Consider the following 23,203-nt stretch of genomic DNA (forward strand, 5'->3'; position numbering starts at 1 on the left):
AAATATTATACAATGCTCGAGCTGGGAGATTGTGCAGTATGTTTAGTCTACCAATTTGTACAAGTTGGTCCCATCATTCACCGATAATGTTGCCATGATGGGACTCCGTGTGGATGGTCTCCATGTACCAAAAATCCCCTGCTTGGAAGGTATAGGAATTTTCCACCTAGGATATTGTCGGTGCGCAGGCCATTCACAAGGTGGGTCATCAATGGTTTAGATCATTGGAAGAATGTTCCCCACTTTTACAAAACTGGAATCCCAAACAATACCATTCAAGCATTGTACACTAATTCTTTTTAACCACAATGCATTTGGTTAGGGCAGAATGCTCAACCATTTCGTGGAAAGATGCATTAATCACATTACAAAAGCAAAATTTACATTGAAAATTTGCATTTCTAAACTTACAAAGAACCCTACTTCCTAAATTGCTGCAAAGAAAATAGGCTCCTGACCATCCACACACCAACAAAGCGCCGATATGGCACAAGTGTGGGAGATCCAAGCTTTCCATCAGTGGGCCACACTGATTATATTGTCTAGCTCAAAATCAGGCAGACACATCCCCATATCTGCCACACTCTATGTAATAAACGAAAGGCTGTAACATATTTCTTTTATAGCCATCCGTTCCTAAAACTGTATGCAGAATAGCAAAGGACCATGATGAGCACCTGGTATGGGGGTCAGATAAACCGATAGCGTACCTTGTTGAGACGCCAACCAAGGAATGGGACTACCTTCTTTTTTGGAGATAGAAGATCTAAAGAGTGTGGCTGGCCTGATGGGAGGCTCAGGTTACTCACATGTGTGCCATGTTGGCCCGTAATGCTTGCATGTTGATGGGCTGGATTTCACACGCGTTTGAGCTTAGCAAACCTTTGTTTTCTAAATCTAATTACAAACCTTCCATCAAGACTCTATAATTCCGCATTTTAGAAAACAAAAGGAAAGAGAGCTTTCACCTCTCTAGGGAAGTTAGGAAACTTGGAGAGGTACCACTTCCTAGTGGCATAACTCCTCCCCGTCAAGTACCCAACAGTCCCCAAAGTGAAGGCGAATGCAAACACCGTTTGGGCGATAAATGAAATCCCGACAAATCCTATAATCTCAAACAGATAATGTGGGCATATCACAAGGCCAAAGAGGCCCCCCTTGGGGATTTTGTACCCTTTGTCATCCTTGCCTCTAAGCTTTTGAAGGAGGTGATGGTGGTAGTAGTTACCAGCAATTCCCACCAAAAACAGAACGACGCCAGCATACTCCAAGTCGAGTGGCGGATCAGGCATCCCCAAAGTCATATGCTGTGCGTAGATTGCATTCACAGTTGCGAGGAAATAGCTGAGGGAGATTGCAATGGCTGAATCGAGATCCATCCCTCCACTGTATTTGTGAACAAACAAGACCTACAAAACCACAATTACATGAAGTAAATTCACGATTGAATGGTCATATAAATTACAAGATTTGAGCACATGCCAAAATGGAACACGTTGGTGGACCAATGTCTAGATCTTCTGGCCTAGAAACCATGCTGTATCATTCCTTAAGTGGGCCATAGCGTAAAAAACAAATAGATGTCTATAATTTAAAAAATAATAATAATAATTGTTTTATCCATCCATTTGTTTTTTAAATGGTGGTGGACACAAACACACACGCACGCACGCACGCACACATTTGTTTTGTAAATGGTGGTGGACACACACACATATTCATTTAAATCAATAATATTCGCAATATGCCTAGAGGAAGACCATCTTGATAATTAATTTCTCATTTTGAGGGTGCATCTTGATAACTACTTTCTAATTTCGAAGCACCTTCGATACTGCTCAGATGCCATGGGAAAAAAAGGGAGGAGAAAATTTTGAATTTATTATTATTTAATTTCCTTGAGGGAGGAGGAGAAATATACGCATTGAAAGGAGAGGTTGTGTGTAGCACAACCACTTTACAAGAAAGATTAAGAGGTTGTCTAACACAACTATTAACAAGAAAGAGGTGTCCTAAACTAACTTTACTACATCTTAGTAGGATCCTGATTAGTCTCCAACAAGGACGCGGGTTACTGATAGAACTTCTGTTGAAATTGAGTTTCAAACATACCAGGTGAAGGGAATTTCCACACAACTACCTACTTGGTCTTCCTCCCACCGTCCTCAATAACCACTTTCCAATCTCTTAGTAAGTCAAGAACCAAAGGCAGCTTCTGACTGCTCACTCACAACCGATGAAATATATAGTAAAGTAGAAAAATCTATCCTGTGATCTTGCATTATGGCACTAAAGATTGATATGAGAATGAGACAAGTAATCCCAACTTATTCATTGGTTATGTGGAAAATATCGGCTTAAAATGTGAACTTTTGCTTATGGGTGTGTTTCGTTGCACCAAATATGATGAAATTCAAACATTATCCAAGTCTCGGACTTTCTTCTCATAATCATCTTGATGATTATCATTTCTTTAATGCCTTGTTTGAAGGTCTGAATTGTCTATAATATCCCCCTTTTCATGAGTTGGTGAAATAGTGACTTGATTGCTCCCTCACAATACATTAAGGTCGTGTACTCCCCTTACAATGCTAGTGTTTGAAAACTCGATCTTCAAACATTTCCATTGTTGCTTAAATAAAATGAAAAATATGTAAAATTAACATAATCTTAAGGCGAATGGGAGTTTTAAGGGCTATTTAGGCCTTTAGAGTTGAGCAGAGAAGCAAGATATGGTGTTGGAACATCTTTGAGAGTTAAAGAATGGATACGTTGGATTAAGACCGTCCCTTGTGTTAACCCAAATGGTGGATTCCCACAGTTCAAAAACTGAATGGTCAAACACCCACCATTCTAAAGTTGAAATGTCAACTTTCAACCAATTTCACCTTTCACCATCCATTTGAGGGCTACCAATTAGACGGCTAGGATTGTTCTGTTGTTGTGGTTTTCAGACCATAGGCCATTCACGATGGCTAGCCCTGATCCGTTGACCACACCATGTACGCAGTAGAAAGTAAGTTGTATTGGAGTTCTAGTAAAGACGACTCCATTGAATCCAAAAAATCAATAGAAAGACAATATTCCTTTAGGTAATAGATTGGGCATGTTCAACGTACACAGAGAGTCGTGCGTATACCTTCCACAAACAACTATTGTAGTGGGAATCTTAACACACATTTCAAAATGAGACTAATGAAAGTGAACTTTTTGAAATGCATATGGATTCCCACTGTCTTTAGATGGTGGGCGATAATACCCACACAAACTCTCTATGATCCTTGGGTGCATTGAAGCTGTTCTCAAATTTTTATAAGATGTTTTTGATCATCAATGCATGCAGATGCAGAAACATACTAAGTATAGGCCAAATAACACTGCAACATGTCAGACGGAAAACATGAATGCCTTTTAATTACTAATGCAACCTAATTCTTCAATGACTTGTTTAAATGCATTTGTAAACTCCACCAGCTAGCAATTGCACCAGCCAGTTCTCAGCCCGAGTAACGGAGGGTTGAAGCTGGTGGACAGCCAATTGTTGAACTTCTGCCAAGCTACCATGAAATGTGGCCCCATATAGCTGGGATATGCCTAAAATGATGATTATCAATTATCATCAATGACAACCCAAAATGAAAGAATGGGAGAAAACCAAATACATGTATAACCTGAAAATGAAAAGAAATTAACATGACAATGAAACCAAAGATAGAGAAACCAAAGTCTACATAACAAGAGAAAGAAAACTGAATTTCTTACGCCTATAAAAAAGGAGTCACCAAAAAATATCAAAGCGTATCGTATTGAGAATGCATCATGTGAAATTCATCAGGTGGTACCATAAAAATGAACATATTAAGATATGAGCATAGTATTAATATATATCAACCCACTAGTACAAGAATGCATCAATCAATATATTTAGAATTTAATAAAGTATTCTTCGAATATTTTCCTTGTTTTCCATCACTAATTTATAACCCTCAATCATTCATTCATTGATGAAAACAAATTTGATATAAATGTTAAATTAGGTTCTAATCATCCCACTTTTAATAGTTTCCAAAATTATTTTTGAATATATTTTTTTTAAATAAATGCATCATACAAATTTAGTGCAACTAATTAATACATTCAATGTGCTAATATATTAAATGAACTATAGAAATATTAGTGATTTTTACATTTTTATATAAATATTTATATTTAAAATAATTATAAAATTATAAAACTATTCGAGATGATATTATTTATTGTTCTTAAATGATATAAACTAGTTTTGGATAAAATTGCATCACTTTTGGCAGACGACGCATAGTTTAGAACTCTATACAAAGGAAACTTCTTATGTGTACTTGTTTTTTGTAATTTTTTGGTTTCTAAATGTGTAATGATGTATTTTTTAACATCCCCTGAAGTTTCATTGACAAATCCAATAAATTTCCCAATGTTTCCTAAAAATAGTGATACTTTTCGCGATACATGCGATATATCCCATGTGATACTGATATGTTTTTATCCACTTTGAGGCTTGACCAATTGAGAACATCTGGTGAAAAGGATATATAAGATGCCTCAAGTCTTAGTTAAGGGATGAGGATAGGCGCCAAGGTGAGTTAAGGGAACCCCGACCAAAAATAAAATATCTCATCTTCTCTTTTGAACCTTAGCTACCATCTTCAACCTGCTTCGGACGTGGGTATTTGTTGTATCTAGTATGGGGTGAACATCAACTTCTTTACGATAAGACACACTCCCTGAATCTCAGTTTGTGGTAGCAGGTGGACAGGAACATCTCCCGATGAAACTTTGCCCTTGACCTGCATCGTAGCTTGTGATGGTTTGAGAGTGATGGCCCTCCCTACTATTTGCCTTTTCACATAGGGCTTCTCTAGTTGTCTCCACTTTGATCACTAACTTGACAGTCTCATTAAAGAATCCAAACGGGTTGCATCAAAACCTGGTCTCGTATGGCTATACCATGAACCATCGACAGGATTGTATTTGATCCGTTGTTGGAAGCCATCGAAGCAAGGAAAAACCTCTCTAACTCCAACTTCTGTAGTAGGAGCATGGAGAAAGGGAAAGGTCATAGCCTTCTCCCTTGCAATAAGTCTTCAATCCACAAGATTTAAAAAAGAAAGAAAGAAAGAAAAACCTCATGAACTTGAATAAAATTGATAATTGTGAACTCGTTTTTTACAACGCACCTGACATGACTTATATAACCTCAACTCCTAATTCAACCTGTAATAATAAACTTCATAAAAATATTAAAGACATCCAAACTGACTTAAACTTGTCAACTGCTCTAAACCAAGCAATCATCCCTTGCATCTCTTGCATTTATCATTAGTTTTCTCATTGAAAGGTCTCATAAGCTGCCCTTATCATTGCTTGACTCCCTAAAGCACAATCCATAGGATTGTTCAGCCAAATCTATTGTTAGTAGGACACCAAACTAAGGAAATTGATTCCCTAAAGCACAATCCGTAGGATTGTTCAGCCAAATCTATTGTTAGTAGGACACCAAACTAAGGAAAACCTTACTCTAATACCAACTCAAGTAGCAAGAACGTGTAGAAAAGAAAAGGGAAATATCACCATCTTATTCCCTACGACAAGCCTTAAATTCACAAGGAAAAAAAATATCAAAAACTCGAACAAAAATGATAATTATGAACTTGTTCTCTACAATGCACTTGATATGGCTTATATGAGCATAGACTTGTAATTCCACCTGAAATAGTAAACTTCCTAAAATAATAGAGACATCAAAACCAACTCGAACTCGTTAACCACTATTAGATAACACAAACAAGTCACTTTTAGATAGGACTAGACTCTTCAAAAGACTAGAAAGAACAAATGACTAAAAATAGTAAAGGTTGACTTCACATTAGAATATGACCCTCAAAAAAGCATTTTTTTCGCAAAATTTAGGCAGCCAATTAACTCTCCTTTACTAGTAAGTTGTAGATCTCATAAATACTTTTCCAACGGTATCTTATAATGACAATTCCAATAACTAGTTGTAAAGTTATTGATGTAGGACAATTAACCACTTGCTCTAAAAGCCCGAATTGATATAGCATGGCAAATTAATCCATTTATCTCATAGCACAGGCCCCAAATCCACGGGTTAGGTCCTCCTCGTGGGCCACAAATCCATAGGTTTTGCCCCTTGGTGGGCTCCAAATCCATGAGTTCCGCCTCACACGAGTCACCCGCCTCACATAGGCCCCAAATCTATGAGTTCCGAGGGCCGCCCATTCTGAGTGTGCCCCTGCGTCCCATAGGCCACCCCACTCGATCCTGGTGTGAAAATGCCCCCGCATACTCCGTATTAAGTCATTTTTGTCCTATCTCAAACATTCTGGTTTGTAAGTGAATTGCATTTGAACTTGTCATCCATATTAGCTGGGTCTAGTGAACTCTTCTAAGTAATATTAAAAAACAATAAGAACTTCCCGTGGTTAAAAGCTATGTGGGGCCTACCATGATGTTTGTGAGAAATCCATCCGTCTTGCTAGCTCATTTTAGGGCACGAGACAAAAGAGAATAAGGCAAATAAAAAATTCAAGTGGACTATACAACAACAAATACGGGGGATTGAACACCCACTGTTGAAACATTCGTGGGGTCCACCTTGATGTTTACATGCCATCCAAACCGTTCATAAAGCCATTCCCACTGGGGTGAACTGAAAACACAAAAACATGAGCCTGATTCAGAACTTCTGTCGCCCCACTAATGTTTCGAGTGGGCACTCAATTCCTACTGTTTACTATCGTGTGGTCTACCTGAGTTTCGGATTTTTCTAGTTTTTTATATCATATCCTAACATGAGCTGACAAAACAGATGAACAGAGTGGATTTCTAAAAGACAACAAGATGGCACTAGATTCCTAACCCCAAGTTCCTGCTGTTGGGGTCGCAGGCAATCCGCGTTCCCCAAAAGCAGCATTGTACCTTAGGCCCCACGCACAGATATGTAATATATGCTTATTAATCATACAAAAGTCGCAAGGGTAAAAAGCCTCCTAAAACAATACTTTTTATAGCCCATTGCAGATGTTTCTTTTCTGGTGAGAGAATATGGCTCGGCAGTTGGTGCACGCGCATGTGATCCGGGCCATTCATCCAGTGGGCCATTTGGGAAATCTTCAAAATCCAAAAAATCAGGCCAATCAACTCATCAAGTAAGTCACACGTGTAGAGACATAGGAAAAAGAAAGGCCCAACCACGTTTATCTAACTGTACATGGCCAATCAACCCATAAGTAAGAACTTACTGTGGTTAAAATCTAGGTGGGCCCCAGCATGATTTATGGATTATCTACTCCGTCCATCCATTTCTTCAACTCATTATAGGAAGGACCCAAACACACGAGGCAGATCCAAAGTTCAAGTGAACCACAACACAAGAAACAGTGGGGATTGAAAGCCCACCGTTGAAACCTTCTTGGAGTAGCACAGAAGTTTTGGATCAAGCTGATATTTCTGTTTTCCCATCAGCCAGGGCCGAGTCACGTTACGAACGGTTTCGATGGCGTATAAACACTACGGTGGGCCCTAGGAAGGTTTCAACGGTGGGCGTATTTATCCTAACTGTTTCCTGTCGTGTGGTCCAATTGAGCTTTGGATTCACCTCATGTTTCGGCTCATCCCCAAAAATGATATGGTGAAACGGATGGACGGAGGGGATATAACAAATACATCACGGCGGGTCCCACAGAGCTTAGGGCTGCAGGCAATCCACATCCCCTCCTTAGTTCATCAGGCTCATGGTGGGACCCACTGGATGGATGGTCCATATCCCGTCTGTCGCGTGAGTGACGCGAATAGAGGCCTCTTCAATACACACGCTCGCGCAAGTCGCTTAACCGTCGGTTTGCTAGCCAAGCTCGCCCAATCCACTCCCACCTCCTGCCCCACCACGCGATGATCCGAACCGTTCACCTAAGATTTCCAATCGTAGATTATCCACATAGAAAAGCTTTACTCATCAGAGATCTAATCGCTCACACAAAACGCCCCAAGAAACAACGGTCCAGAAAACCTTATCCTAATTCACTTCGGATGAATGGTCCTGATCATCATGGCTGTGGGCCAGAAGGGGGCAGCAGATTGACCGAACCTTGGTAGAAAAACCCCACAACCGAGACGACTCACCTCGAGAACCCTCTTCAGGAAATGAACGGTCAGAGCCGAACAAAGCAGGATCGATCTCGGCCGTTGGTCGACAAAAGAGAGGCCGAAGGAGGCCAGGCCAGCGAGAAACGCGGGAGTATACAAGAGAAGCATGCCCGTCCTGCTGGACAGCTTCATCACCGTCGATGCCTTCTTTTTCTGGGCCGTGTTCCAGAACTTGGAGTACTGAAGGTGTGTGCCCCTCACATCTGAGAAACCACTGTAAGATAACGACGTGAAGCTGATAACAGACATTGCCGTCAGGTAGACGGACGGAGGTGGCGGGAAGAGAAAGTTTAACAGAAATGACATTTCTGCCCTTCTTCTTTCTTTTCTTTTTTCCTTCCTTGGGATGTGAAGAGAAAGATGGACAGAGATATAACTAAAACGGAAGCGGATTGCTTGGTGATCCAACACAGGACTCTATGGGGCCCACCTTAATGTAATCCTTTTATCCACGCCGTCCATACGTATTTCATTTGACGGCATGAGACCAAAATTTAAGAATATCCAAAGCTGAAGTGGACCACACCACAGGACAGAGTGGAGATAATGACCTCCACCGTTGAAACCTTCCTGGACCCCACAGTGATTTTTATTTGCCATCCAACCTGTTCATAACGTCACAATGACATGGATGAAGGGAAAACATAACATCAGCTCGATCCAAGTGGCCCCAAGAAGTGTTCCACGGTAGTCGTTCAATCCCCACTGTTTCCTGTGGTGTGGTCCACTTGAGCTTTGGATATGCTTCGATTTTGGGCTATTGCCCTAAAAAGAGCTGGAAAAACGGATGAACGGTGGGATAAAATACTTGAGCTTTGGATATGCTTCGATTTTGGGCTATTGCCCTAAAAAGAGCTGGAAAAACGGATGAACGGTGGGATAAAATACATACATCACAGTGGGCTCCACAGAGTCCTAACACCACGTAGCTACGTGGTGTTGGGATCACCACACAATCCTCGTCCACTAGAAACTGGACACGCAGGTATACTTGCCAGCTAGGCTGTCATAAATGTGGATCATCCCAACCGTCAGGAAAATGACCCCCGTCATTTGCCACCAAAGGTCGTCCCCGTACAGGACGCGGATTAGCTATTTGACAGGTTGAGCAGCGAGACTCGCTACTCAAGTGACGTCATCAAATTCCGTCGGTCCCACCCTGATGTATGTTTTGTATCCACAACGTCTGTCCATTTGAAAAGACCATTTAGGGCATGAGCAAGAGAAGAAGTCGGATCGAATCTTAAGTGGACCTCACCGCAAATCAGTGGAGAGATTAACGACCACCATTGAATACTTCAAGGGCCACAAAAGTTTTCGATCGAGCTGATATTTCTGTTTTCCCTTTTTCAATGCATGCGTTGGGGATCGTTTTGCAATGTGGATTAGAGGGGATTGGAGCGGGTTTCCAATTCCCGGTTGTTTGGCACCATAACGTAACTGCAGGGGTTTAAAATCCAGGGGTTTCCGATCCCATCCTCGAGGCGGTTTGTATCTTAGATTGCCCTTTAAATCATTTCAATAATTACGTGTGTAACATGTGTCATTATACATTATCATTTTATTGAGCACATGACTCACTAATGATGATCAGCGCCGTCCAAATATTGTCCATGTAAATTAGTACCATCCAGGCATTGTTCAATACCATCCAAACATTGCCCATGTAAATCAACGATTAAAAATGATTGACTAGTCACTCAGACATGATGTTATGCTCCTGGCCCATATGAGACCTGGAATTTCATCATTTTCGGGTAAAGCATATATTTCGGGCTTATCACCATCATTATATCAAAAATTACATATCTCACTAATTAAAGACATTAAAGTTAAATTAGTAATTAAATTCAAATCCCTATAAATATATTATCAATAAATACTCTTATATTAAAGTTGATTCACACTCCATAGTGCCAAACACGCCGGGATGATTGCAAATTCAGGAAGTTTCTAATCTTGGGGGTTCTGAATCCACGGGATTACAAATCCACGCTCCCAAACAGGCTCTTAAATTATTAACAAGTTGGATCTCAAATAAACATCACAGTGGACCTTGGGAAGGTTTCAACTGTGGTTGCCACTCTCTTTACTATTTTCTACCATTTTCTGTGATGCGATATACCGCAAAGCTTTGGATCTGCCTCGTTTTTTGAATCATGCCTTAAGATGATCTCTTTAAATGGATGGACGGTGAATACTGGTAGGACCCACAAAACTTATTGACGTAACTTCAGTAGCTAGTCTTGTCTGGCTGCTAAACGGGCGCGGATTAGCTGCCGACATGTTGAGTAGTCAGACTTCTACTGTAGTGACTCCACCAAGTTTTCCACGCCCCACCATGTTGTATGTTTTGTACCCCCATCTTACATCTATTCGAAGAAATCTTTTTAGACAATATCCAAAGAATGAGTTAAAACCAAATCTCCTTTAAAACCCAGCAAAGAAAACGGTAGGGACAGTGACAGTGACGCCCACTATTAAAAACTTTAAAAGCCCACAAATGTTATGGATCAAGCTAGTATTTGTATTTTCCGTCAGAGCTTGTTTGGGCATGGGATTAGAAGGGATTAGGTGGGATGGGATTCACCTGGAATGGAAAAGCTTGGAATTACATTAATTGGAATTGCATTGGGTCCGTGCCAATTTCACCCGATGTTAGCAAGATGTGTAGGTCCCACCATGATGTGTGGGCTATATCCACACCGTCCACCCATTTATCAAGATTATTTTAAAGCATGGGCTAAAAAATCAGGTAAATCTAAAGCTCAAGTGGACCCCACCATAGAAAGCAACGGGGATTGAATACTTACCGTTGAAAACTTCTTTAAGGCTACATACATTTTGGAACTACCTCATTTTTAGGCCCATGCCATAAAATGAGGTTATAAAACAAATGAATGGTTTAGATATAACATGTGTGTTATTCTCAATAATTTCAAATGATGGTGAGTATATCCATTCAATGTACCACCATATTATCAACAAAGCATGACATTAATCTTGTCCCATGGCAACAGGGGACAATCCCTGCCATGGGTAATATTTATGTTTTTTTTAATCCCATCCCACCTAATCCCTTCCAATCCCACCGCCCAGACACACCTTGAGGATCTACTTGGACGGTGGGATTGTGCCAATTCGACTCCATGTTTGGGAAGAATAGAAAAGTTTAGAAATAGATTAGATGGAATTGCATTGGGTCCCATGCCAATTTCACTCAATGTTAACAAGCTGTGTAGGTCCCACCATGATGTGTGGGCTATATCCACACTGTCCACTCATTTTCAAAATTATTTTAAAGCATGGGCCAAAAAATCAGTAAATCTAAAGCTCAAGTGGACCCACCATAGAAAGCAATGGAGATTCAACACTTACCATTAAAAACTTCTTTGGAGCCACATAAGTTTTGGATCTACCTCATTTTTAGGCTTATGCCATAAAATGATGTTACAAAACAAATGAATGATTCAGATATAACACGCGTGTTATTCTCAATAATTTCGAATGATGGTGGGTATATCCATTCAATGTACCACCGTATTACCAACAAAGTATGGCATTAATCTTATCCCATGGCAACATGGGACAATCCCTGCCATGGGTAATAATTATGTTTTTTGAATCCCATCCTACCTAATTCCTCTAATCCCACGCCCAAACAGGCCCGGCGTATTGGACGGTATTGGAAGGGACTGGAAGTTAAATCTTGGGATTGGCGCATGCTAAACTAACCGGGTGATCTAATCCCCGGATGGTATTGGAAGGGATTGGAAGGGATGGAAAGGTTTAGTCTCGGGATTAGCGGGCGTGCCAAACAGACTCGGTATAGCAATTCCGGGATATAAGCAATCCTACGCATCTTAAGACAATCCATTGACAACACCATCTTTACCTTGAAATCCATGCCATCTACCCTAATACCATTCAATAACTTTAATCCACCCGGCCAAACGAGCCCTTATTTAATGTATTTTTAAACTTTTGAACAGTTTGGATTTCAAATAAGCATTAGGGTGGGCCTTAGGATAGTTTCAACGGTGGGAATCACTCTCCCCACTGATTTCTGTAGTGGGTCCACGATAGATTTTTATCTGCGTCATTACTTGCCTCTGGTCCGAAAATGATATCATCCGATGGAACGGGTGGATACAACACATACATCATAGTGGGGCCCACCGAACTTGGCGACGTCACTTCAGTAGCTGACTCGCTACCCAACCTGTCAGTTCGTAGTCCGCGTCCCCAATAGCTAACCCGCGTCTTCTTGTGATTGGGTCTGGTAAATGCGTGTAGGCTTAGAGAGGACGCGGATTTCCTGCGAAAGCCTTTCGCAGGAAGTTCCTGCACAAGGATTCTGGATGGGGCCCACTGTGAAGTTTGTTAGAAATCCAACCCGTCCATCCGTTTTTTGAACTCATTTTAGGACATGAGACCGAAAATTATTAGGATCCAAAACTCAAGTGGGCCATACTAAATGAAAAAGTGTGGAAAGGAATTCCTACCGTTGAAACCTTCCCAGGATCCACCTTGATGTTTATATTCCATCTAAACCGTTTATAAGGTCATTTTCACTGAGATGAAGTGAAAAAGCCAAGAAAATAAACCGATACAAAACTTTTGTGGCCATATAAATGCTTCAACAGTGGTCACTAAATCCCCACAGTTTCCTCTCGTGTGGTCCAATTGAGTATCTGATCCTCTCATTTTTGGTCGCATGTCTTGAAATGAAGTCTAAAAACGGATGGACGGAGTGGATTTTTCAAAAACATCGTAGTGGGCCCCACACAAAATCTTGCGCAGGAACTTCCTGCGAAAGGCTTTCGCAGGAAATCCGCGTCCGCTTAGAGAAGCCGAAATGATAGGGAAATCGCTTGCGCTTCTCACGCATCGGAATTCCCCGTGGAATTTCACCACGTATGGTAGTCGAACCCTTGACCCGATGTTGAAACTCCTAGAGTCTGCCACCGGAGGAAGAGTAAGGACCCTCACGCATCGGATTATAACATACATGAAATCTTCGCCGTCCATCAGGAACACCACGCTTCTTTGGCTTGGAATTAAAAAAAATTAGGATGATTCGACAATCAGGTTGGCCACCCAAGAAATTTATGCCTAAAACATCAAAATTCACGTGGTGTGGCCCACGTATTCTGGAATACGGTGAATTTTTAGTAATTCTGTCATCCTGAGGTGAGGACATCAGACGAACGGATTGGATGTCATATAAATACAACGATGGACCTACTCAAAACTAAGGGTGGGCCTTCTATTCCAAATGTTTATTATGGTGTGGCCTACCACAATTTTGTATTATCATGATTTTTTAGATCAATGGTTAACATTAGACGGTGTACCTAATCTACGGTCTGGATCTCATGAAAGTCCCACCTACGTGGCTCACGGCCTGCTAAAGTAGACCTAGTAGGTAACTAGCGTGAGGTACGCTATCACGGTTAATAGAGAAATTTACCACTGTACGACCCATCTATGGCCCATTCCCCTTTTTAAGCACATTTATCTTTAGCTCACGAGAATAAGCCCCAGCTGTACGGACATCTTTTCTAGGTCGAAAATGCCCCTGCTTTTTCCTTCAACCGGATCGGCTGGTGCTCGGAGACGAGCGGCGAGCGCGGACGCTCCTCGAACTCCGAGTTATACGAACGGACGCTCCTCGAACTCCGAGTTATGCGAACGGTTCAAAAGAGATCAAAGTTACATGGCCCCACAGTTATGTATTTATTATATCCACAACGTTCATCCATATTTCGAGATCATTTCGGAGCATTATCCAAAAAAAAAATAAAAAATCACATCCCAAGATCAACTGGACCACACCGCAAAGAGCAGCTGGGAAACTGATTTTCACCGTTGAAAATTTTGTAGGGCCCACCATAACATTTATTTTCCATCCAATCTATTCATAAGGTCACAGAAACCTGGATGAAGAGGAAAAACAAATTTCATAATGATCCAAAACTTCTGTAACCCTGAAAGGGTTTCAATGGTAGACGTTCAATTCCCACTGAGATATACGGAGAAATGTAGCTGAAAGTAAGATTCTACACGCGTGCCCGCTTGTAAGCCAGGCTATCATGTAGAGAATCCGAGCAGTAAGGCAAGTGGGCCACACCGGATTTGCCACAAAGACGATCCCATTCAAATTTATCATCTAACATGGAGGATTTACATCATACTTGTGTGGCCCACCTGATTAGCGGATAAGGCTTATTTTGAGGGTGTGGGTCCCACTGATGCACTGATGAGATGTGGAATGCTTGCTTTTTATTGTCTCGCATTGCGTGTATGTAGACACGACTCCATCCATCAGCTGCGCCGGGCCATGTGAGGACCCGCCAAGAAACAGTGGAGATTGAATGCCAACCATTGAAACCTTCCTGGGCCAACTGTGATTTTTATATAACATCCAACCCGTTCAAGAGATGATCCCATCAGGATAAGGAATACAAGTATCAGTCTCTATGGCTAGAAGGTTTGGATGGTTGGCGTTCATTTTCCACAGCTTCTTGTGGTGTGGCCCACTTTATTTTTTGACCTGCGAGATCATATGCTAAGATGGGCTGGCGAAACAGATGGAGTGGATATAACAAAGGCATCACGGTGGGCCCCACATAGCCTGGGGGTTTAAAGGGGATTCCTACAGCCGCTAGCCAAAGGCAAGTCACATGCGTGCATGATTGAGGAGGGGGAGTGGATTAGGTGTTACCAGGGTAACACCTTAGTGGGTGTATTCCTTACCGTGTGGGATCCACCTTGATAAATTTTTGTATATCCATGCCGTCCATTCGTTTTTTCAGATAATCTTAGGGGGTTATTTAATTTAATCATATCCAAGTCTACGATGGACCACACCACTGGAAAAAGTGGTGAATTACCATTAATAAATTTTTGTAGGCCACTAAAGTTTTAGATCAATATGATATTTGTATTTTCCCTTCATACAGGTCTGGTTAACCTTATCAACGGGATGGATGGAATATAAACATCACGGATCTTCTTACAGTGGGCACTAGGAGGTTTAATGGTGGACGTTCAATAACAACTTTTTCCTGTGGTGTGGTACACATGAAACTGGATCTGCTTAAATTTTCGCATGATTTGCTAAAATGGGCTGGAAAAACGTATGGACGGCGTGGATATACAATATATCATCAAGCTGGGCCCCAAGGGTAATACCCGGGTAACACCTAATCCGCTCACATGATTGAGTCGGCGGAGTGGGCGCAGCCGCGGGCTTTCGTTAAAATGCACATCCATAATAACTGAAACGGGTGGAACGGATGGGATATGATACTGTCGAGCGGGGAAGTACCGTAATATGACAACAGCCATCCCTCCACAGGACACATGTAGGGTCATGTGCAAATCAGAACCGTCCATACACAGGGCCATACCAGGCATAAACGTAGTAAAAAAATTGATAGTATTACTAAATAACTCTATCCGGGTAGAAACACACCCCTAGGGGTGTACATCAGGTCGAACCGAGTTGAGTTGGCCTCAGCTTGACTTGGCTCAAACACTGGCTGACCTTAGCTCGAACTTGGCACAACTCAGTCCTCGAGCCTGATTGGCGAGGTCGGCTCGATTCGGTCAATAGCTTGGACCAAGTTCAAGCCAAGATCGAGCCAACTTTGTCACTGAGGCATTTCCACAAACAACACAATTTCGCAATCCCACTGTTTGTAAAACAGAGGTAATGATTTTACAGGTGTTTTACCAAACACCTTCTAAGTAACATAAAATTAAAAAATAAAAAATAAAGAGAAAAAAGATATTTGTTTAATGTACATACCTTACTTGCCATAGGCTAAACCTCCCTTGCCACTAGCCAAACCTTCCTTCACCAAACTGGTTCGATCTAAGTTCAATGCAAACTAGATTCGAGCTGGATTCGATCTTAGTCAAGTCAAGCTGGGGCCTGCTCAAACTCATTTTCAAGCTAAAAAAATCAGCTCAATTTGGCTCGAACTCAGCTTCTAACCGAGTCCAATGGAGCCTCTTCGAGTCGAGTCGAGTGAGCTAACTGAGCTAGCTTGGTTCGTGTACACCCCTAGTTACACTTAGTGCGAGGCCCACCTTGATGATGTGTTATATATCCACGCCGTCCATCCATTTTCTCATCCCATTTTAGGACATGGTCCCAAAAATTAAGTAGATCCAAATCTCTGCTGGACCACACCACATCAAACAGTGGTGATTGGACGACCACCACATAAAAAAATAAAATAAAATTATAAGGCCCACGATTAGGTTTATTTGCCATCCAATCTGTTGATAACGCCGTCCATCAGTTTTCGCAGCTCATTTTGGGCTGTTGTTCCAAAATTGAAGCAGATCCGTATCTCAAGTGGACCACACCATAGAAAACAGTAGCCATTGAACGCCCACCATTCAAACGTCCTAGGGCCCACCGTAATTTCTATATGCCATCCAACCTGTTGATAAGGTAAGACAGAATAGATGAAGGGAAAACATGAATATCAGCTTGATCCAAAACTCTTGTGGCCCACAAGAAGATTTTAATGGTCAATGACCATGACCACTGTTCCCTATGGTGTGGTCCAGTTGAGATTTGGATCTCCTTCATTGAGCTGGGAAATCTGATGGACGGCATGGATCCAGATAACATCTGATCCGCTACCCTTACTACAACGCTGTCACACACTGCCTAACTAGCAATCACAGAGCCCTTAATGGCAGGCATACATCAGATCTACCCCGTACATCAGGTGCCCCACCACATTTTCATCGTAGATCCTATAAATCAAGTACAATCCAAGACTCTGGGAAGCACACCACAAGGAATGGTGTAGAATCATGCCTAAAACTTCCGTATTCATGTGGTTTGCCCCTTAAAAGTGTTTTGATGCGCTGATTTTAAGGGTTCCCTACATCTTGGTGAGGGGCATGAGATGAACGCATTGGATGGCACATATGAAAGTAGGTTCTAATCATCCCACTTTTAATAGTTCTAAAACCATTTGAGAATATATATTTTTTTAATAAATGGGCCATGGAGATTTAGTGCAACAAATTAATACATCCAATGTGCTAATAAATTAAATGAATAATAAAAATATTAGTGGTTTTTATATTTATTTTTTAAATTATTTAAAAAACATTTGAGATAATATTACTTATTGTTTTTAAATGTTATAAATTGATTTTGAATATAATTGCATAACTTTTGACTGACGATGCATAGTTTAGAACTTTATAGGAAGAAAACTTTTTATGTATATTTGTTTTTCGTGAATTTTATTTTAAATTTCTAAATATGAAATAATATCTTTTTTTTAAAAAAAAAAAAAAAACATTTTCTGAAGTTTTATTGAAAAGTTCCACTAATTTTCTAATGTTTTCTAAAAATAACAATACTTTTGGATATTTTCCATATGATATTAATATGTTTTTGTATCACGAGAATATAATACATGCTTTGAAACTGTCATTTAAATCACTAATTATAGCTAAGGAAATGCCTAATTATTAATGAAAATAAATATCTGCCATGGAGCTTTGCCAATTGAGAACAATCAATGAAAATGATAAATGAAGATGGCCTAAGAATTAGGAAAGGGGTCGGACATGCCACGAGGTCAATTATGAAAACTTTAATTAGAATAAAATATTTTTATTTAACCAGCCTATCACTTATGGCATTAAAGATGGTATTCTTACTGCTGTTTTCTTCTGTGATCAGATCACAAACCTTATGGTTAATTCCACATGAGACATTGAAGACATTGATTAGCTTTACATTCTTATCCTACTTTGGATAGATTATGTTAATAGCTAAGAAAATACCTAAGATTAATGGGAATAAATATTCACTCTAAGGCTTTGCCAATTGATAATAACAGGTGTGAAAATGATATTTGAAGATGCCTTAGGTCTTAGCTAAGGGAGTTGAGGATAGGTGTTGAGCCGAGTTGAGGGAACATTGAGCAAAATATTCATATTATTTTCTAAATCTTGGCTACTATCTTCAACATGCTTTGGACATGGGTACTTATTGTTAGAGGTGGGCACCAGACTACTCTATCTGGCTAACTCTACTTGTCTGACTCGACTTGTACAGAATGGGTGAGTTGGTCCGAACCGAGTAGGCTTCGCCCAATCCAAACATAAACCGAGTTGAGTTCGAGTTATCTAGTAACCCGACCCGAAACTCGATTTGGTCAAACCTGACTTGATCCAAAACCCGACTCAATCCGAAACCCAACTCTCTAACCCTAACCGCCGCACTCTACCCTGACCCGATCCCAAAATCTCTCTCTTCCTCCCTCCCTCATCCTCCTCATCTTCCAAGCCTGACCTCTCTCTCTCTCTCCCTCCCTCATCCTCCTCATCTTTCAAGCCCAACAACCACGCACCACCTTCACCCTCCTCTCCACTCTCTCGGTCTCTCCCTCCCTCATCTCTCAATCCGACTGGTGCCAACTCGACCTAACTCGGTACTTCTGACCGGATCAGACTCGGTCCGGATCAGTCCAGGCCAGATTGTACTCGGATCGAGTCAAGCATGCTGGACTCAGTATCGAGTCAGATCGAGTTTAGGTCAGGCCTATTTCAAAACCAAATCAAGTCGAATCAACCCTAACTCGGTCCAACTCGACTCAATGCCCAACTCTACTTGTTGTATCTAGTATGAGTGTACATTAGCTTCTTTACATCAAGAGACTCTTTGATCCTCACAAATCCACTCCTCTTCATCCTCATCATGGAGGTTTACATCTCTCTCTTCTTCTTCAGGAAATAGCTTACCATCATCCATTTCCCTTGAGTTACTGCCTAGTCAACCATCTATCTTTGGGGGACATTGATTGGATCATATCCCAAGCTAACCACATCATTTTATTACTAGATCAATTTGGGTGGAGCATAAGGGCTCCTCGATATATTCTGTTATTAGCCTCTCTTCCTTGTTGCTTGGCTTGCCCAATCCCTGAATTTTAGTCCGTGGCTTGCCCACTCCCCGAATCTCTTCCTTGTTGCTTGGCTTACCTACTCCCTGAATCTTAGTTGGAGAGGTCAGCCCGGCCTACTACTAGCCTTTTTCACAACAGGCTACTCTAGTTGTGTCTTCACTTCGATTGCCAACTTGACTATCTCATTAAAGAATTCAAAAGGGTTGCATCAAAACCTTGTCTTGTATAGCTATATGGTGAATTGTCAATAGGATTATTCTACTTGATTCATTGTTGAAACCAAGGAGAAAGTCATCGCTTTCTTCCTTGAAATAAATCTTGAATCCGCGGGACAAAATAATAAAAGAAATCAATAATTGTGAAATTGTTTTTTATAATACACTTGAAATGACTTATACGGCCTAAACTCCTAATTCAACCTATAATAATAATAATAAAGACATCTATACTGACTCGAACTCCTGATTATGTAACTACTCTAAACCACGCAATCACTGCTTGCATCTCTTGCATTTATCATTAGTTTTCACATTGAAAGGTCTCAAAAGCTGCCCCTGATCATTGCTTAATTCCCTGGAGCATAATCCATAGGATTGTTCTGCACAATTCGTAAGCTAATAGCAGAGCATTTAACTAAGAAAGACCTCAATCCGGAACCAGCTTCGATAACAAGAACATGGAGAAAAGAAAAGGGAAAGATCACCATCTTCTTCCCTACAACAAGCTTTTAATTCACCCAAACTTAAATAAAAATTATAATTATTAGCTTGTTTTATACAATGCACTTGATATAGCTTATGTCAGCATAGACTCCTAGTTTGACCCAAAATGATAAACTTAGTGAAATAATAAAACTATTGCATAACACAAACAAGGATCTTTACAATAAGATTGGACTCTTACAAAGATTAGAAATAACAAATTATTAAAAACCTCAAAATAGGCTCTCTTTTTTTCCACAAAATATTGTTAATCAGTCAATTCTCATCCATCAGTAAGTCGTAGATATCATAAATAATTTTCTAACATATATTTTATAATGAAAATTTCAGTGACTACTTGTAAAGTTATGGTCATTAAAAACTATATAATCCATGTTAAGTCATTTTTATCCTATCTCAAATCTTTTAACTTGATTACTTTCAATCCCGGCGTTTCATAAAGTCATTCGTTACCTATCATATATCAAGAAGGCTTAGTGCATGGAAACATTCCTGTTATGGGAAAATGTGAGCAAACCCGATAAGGACCGACTTAAGAAAACCGAATCGATCAGTAGGACCTTAGAAGGAGAACATCGCGACAAGTACGGCCTTACTTCCGAACTATGATTCTAAAACTAGGGTTACTGGGGAGAGACAGACGGAGCAATCCGAGCCGAGCTGTCATCTGAGGCTCTCATCCGAAGAACTATGACTTTGGATCGGCCGAGCCGAGCTCTTGTGTAGAGCCCTCATCTGAAGAACTATGGCCCTGAATCGGCCAAGCCGAACTCTTGTCTGGAGTCCTCATCCGAAGAACTATGACCCTGGATCGGCCGAGCCGAGCCCTACTCACATCTCAAAGACTGGAGACGTACTCCGACCAACGGCTCGGGAGACTGAGTTCCGGAACTAACCCCAGTATGGACGTGGCCGAAAATCACGCCCATAGATACGCCCCGTTAAGGCATGCAGGAGAGTGAACCGGCACACGATCCAAAGATAGCTATCGGCATCTTCGCACGTGCGACATCCGCTTGATTGAGCAAATCGTGCCGAGATTGACGGTCATAATCTCATCACCCCATGAGTATAAATACTAGAGGAACCCATTACAACAGGTATGCAATATCTTACACCTCCCATCTACTCTACACTACTTAGACCCAATTTCCCTAGCCTGACTTTGGCATCAGAGGGTCGCCTGGTTGAGCCAGGGTCTCCTTTGTTAACCAGTTTGTGCAGGACCAGGGAGCCGTGGAAGGTGATCCAAATTCTTACAACAACACTTCCCATGCATGTAGTTGCATTTGGAATTGTCATCCACGTCACCTAGGTCTAGTGATCTCTGCATCTTAGTAATTAAAATACAACCCAAACTTTGGGCAGTTAGAAGCTAGGTGGGGCCACAGTGGTGCTTGTGAGAAATCCACTCCATCTATCCGTTTTGCCAGCTCATTTTAAGACATGATGCAAAAAATGAGGCAGATAAAAAACTCAAGTGGACCACACAACAACATCACGGTGGGATTCGTGTATGTTTGGCTCATCCCAAAAAGGATCTCGCGAAAAGGATGGAAAGTGAATATAACACATACATCACGGTGGGCCCCACAGATCTTAAGGCCAGAGGCAATCCTCATCACCTCGTTAGTGGTGGGACCCACTGGATGGATGGTCCATATCCCGCGATTCCAAGCCGTCTGCCGCGTGTGCGACACGAATGGCAGCCTTTTCAATCCACAGACTCGCACGAGTCGCCTAACCGTCTGTTTGCGAGCAAGCTCGCCCAATCGGCTCACACCTCCTGCCCCACCAAGCGATGATCCGAACCGTTCATCTAAGATTTCCAAACGTAGATTATCCACATGGAAAAGCTTTCCTCGTTAGAGATCTAATCGTTCACACAAAGCGCCCCAAGAAACAACGGTCCAGAAAACATTATCCTAATTCAGTACTGATGAATGGTCCTGATCATCATGGCCGTGGGCCAGAAGGGAGAAGCAGATTGACCGAACCTTGGTAGAAAAAACCAATAACCGAGACGACTCACCTCGAGAACCCTCTTCAGGAAATGAACGGTCAGAGCCGAACGAAGTAGGAGCGATCTCATCCGTTGATCGCCAAAAGAGAGGCCGAAGGAAGCCAGGCCAGCGAGAAACGCGGGAGCATACAAGAGAAGCATGCCCGCCCTGCTGGACATCTTCATCACCGTCGATGCCTTCTTTTTCTGGGCCGCGTTCCAGAACTTGGAGTACCCAAGGTGTTTGCCCCACACCTCTGCGAGACTATAGTAAGAAAGCACCGCGAAGCTGATAACGGTCACTGCCGTCAGGTAGACGGACGGAGGTGACGGGAAGAGAAAGTTTGACAGAAATGACATGTCTGCCCTTCTTCTTTCCTTTTCTTCGTTGGGATGAGAAGAAGAGAAAGATGGAGAGATTTATCTATATATATATATAGAAAGCACTGGAAACCGTACACGCGGGTACGCTTGCCGGTGAGGCTGTAATGGATGTGGAGCATTCCAGCCGTCAGGAAAATGGCCCACACCAACAGTCGCCCAAAAGCGGATTTCGCGGTGTGCCGCACGCCACCTACCTCGTGGTGTATGACCGTGGTGTATTGACGTCACCAAGTTCTGTGGGTCCCAAATGTGTTAAATCCACACCGTCCATTCATTTTGCGAGATCATTTTAGAGCATGTTCCCAAAAATGAGTTTGATTAAAAGCTCAAGTGAATCACACCACATAAAACAGTAGGGATTGAATTATTAACATTGAAAACATATTGGGACCACAGAAGTTTTGGATCAAGCTGATATTTGTGTTTTTCTTTTATCCACGTATGTATGATCTTATGAATAGGTTGGATGGCAAATAAACAGCATGGTGGGCATTGGGAAGGTTTCAACAGTAGGCATCATTGTCCCATTACTTTCTGTGGTGTGGTCCACTTGAGCTTTATATCTGACTCATTTTTGGGACCATGATCTGAAATGATATCTCAAAATGGATGGATGGTGTGGATATAACACATACATCATTGTGGGACCCACATAGCTTGGTGAAGTCAACACGCCACCCAGCCGACCATGCAATCCGTTTCCGCCTTACACGCCACCCAGCCGACCATGCAATCCGTTTCCGCCTTACCCGCCACCCAGGTCGGTCGGGAAACGGATTGGCTACACCCCCTTACACCAGCCAATGGCTGATGGTCGGTTATCTGTGGCCCCCACCATGATGTATCTATTTCATCCATGCCGTCCATCTATTTTTGTATATCATTTTAGGCGTTTAGTGAAAAATGAGGTCTTTACCATTATCAAATGGGCCACATTA

The 23,203-nt window shown here is 41.6% G+C and overlaps 1 protein-coding gene across 2 annotated transcripts; it reads right to left on the bottom strand.

The window, feature by feature from the left end:
- Nucleotides 1-356: 356 nt before the first annotated feature.
- Nucleotides 357-22,270, bottom strand: LOC131249156 (uncharacterized). 2 transcript variants are annotated; one of them, XM_058249749.1, is made up of 2 exons: nucleotides 21,912-22,270; nucleotides 357-1,409 (listed from the first exon to the last, which is right to left on the bottom strand). In XM_058249749.1, exons 1-2 carry the CDS (start codon nucleotides 22,239-22,241, stop codon nucleotides 939-941), a joined length of 801 nt encoding a protein of 266 aa, XP_058105732.1. In that variant the 5' UTR covers nucleotides 22,242-22,270; the 3' UTR covers nucleotides 357-938. The 2 variants fall into 2 exon arrangements, with proteins under 2 accessions (XP_058105732.1, XP_058105731.1); XM_058249748.1 differs by lacking the exon at nucleotides 21,912-22,270 and adding an exon at nucleotides 8,179-8,550.
- Nucleotides 22,271-23,203: the final 933 nt, after the last annotated feature.

The sequence above is a fragment of the Magnolia sinica genome, chromosome 6 (genome assembly GCF_029962835.1).
Source record: "Magnolia sinica isolate HGM2019 chromosome 6, MsV1, whole genome shotgun sequence".
In the NCBI taxonomy this organism is placed as follows: domain Eukaryota; kingdom Viridiplantae; phylum Streptophyta; class Magnoliopsida; order Magnoliales; family Magnoliaceae; genus Magnolia; species Magnolia sinica.

What these genes read in the sequence shown, in the direction of transcription:
- LOC131249156 (XM_058249749.1), bottom strand. Translation starts at nt 22,241, where the DNA reads ATGTCATTTCTGTCAAACTTTCTCTTCCCGTCACCTCCGTCCGTCTAC. An exon ending in TCCTGAAGAGGGTTCTCGAG is followed by an intron (nt 1,410 to 21,911) that starts GTGAGTCGTCTC and finishes GTGGTTTTGTAG; the next exon opens with GTCTTGTTTGTTCACAAATA.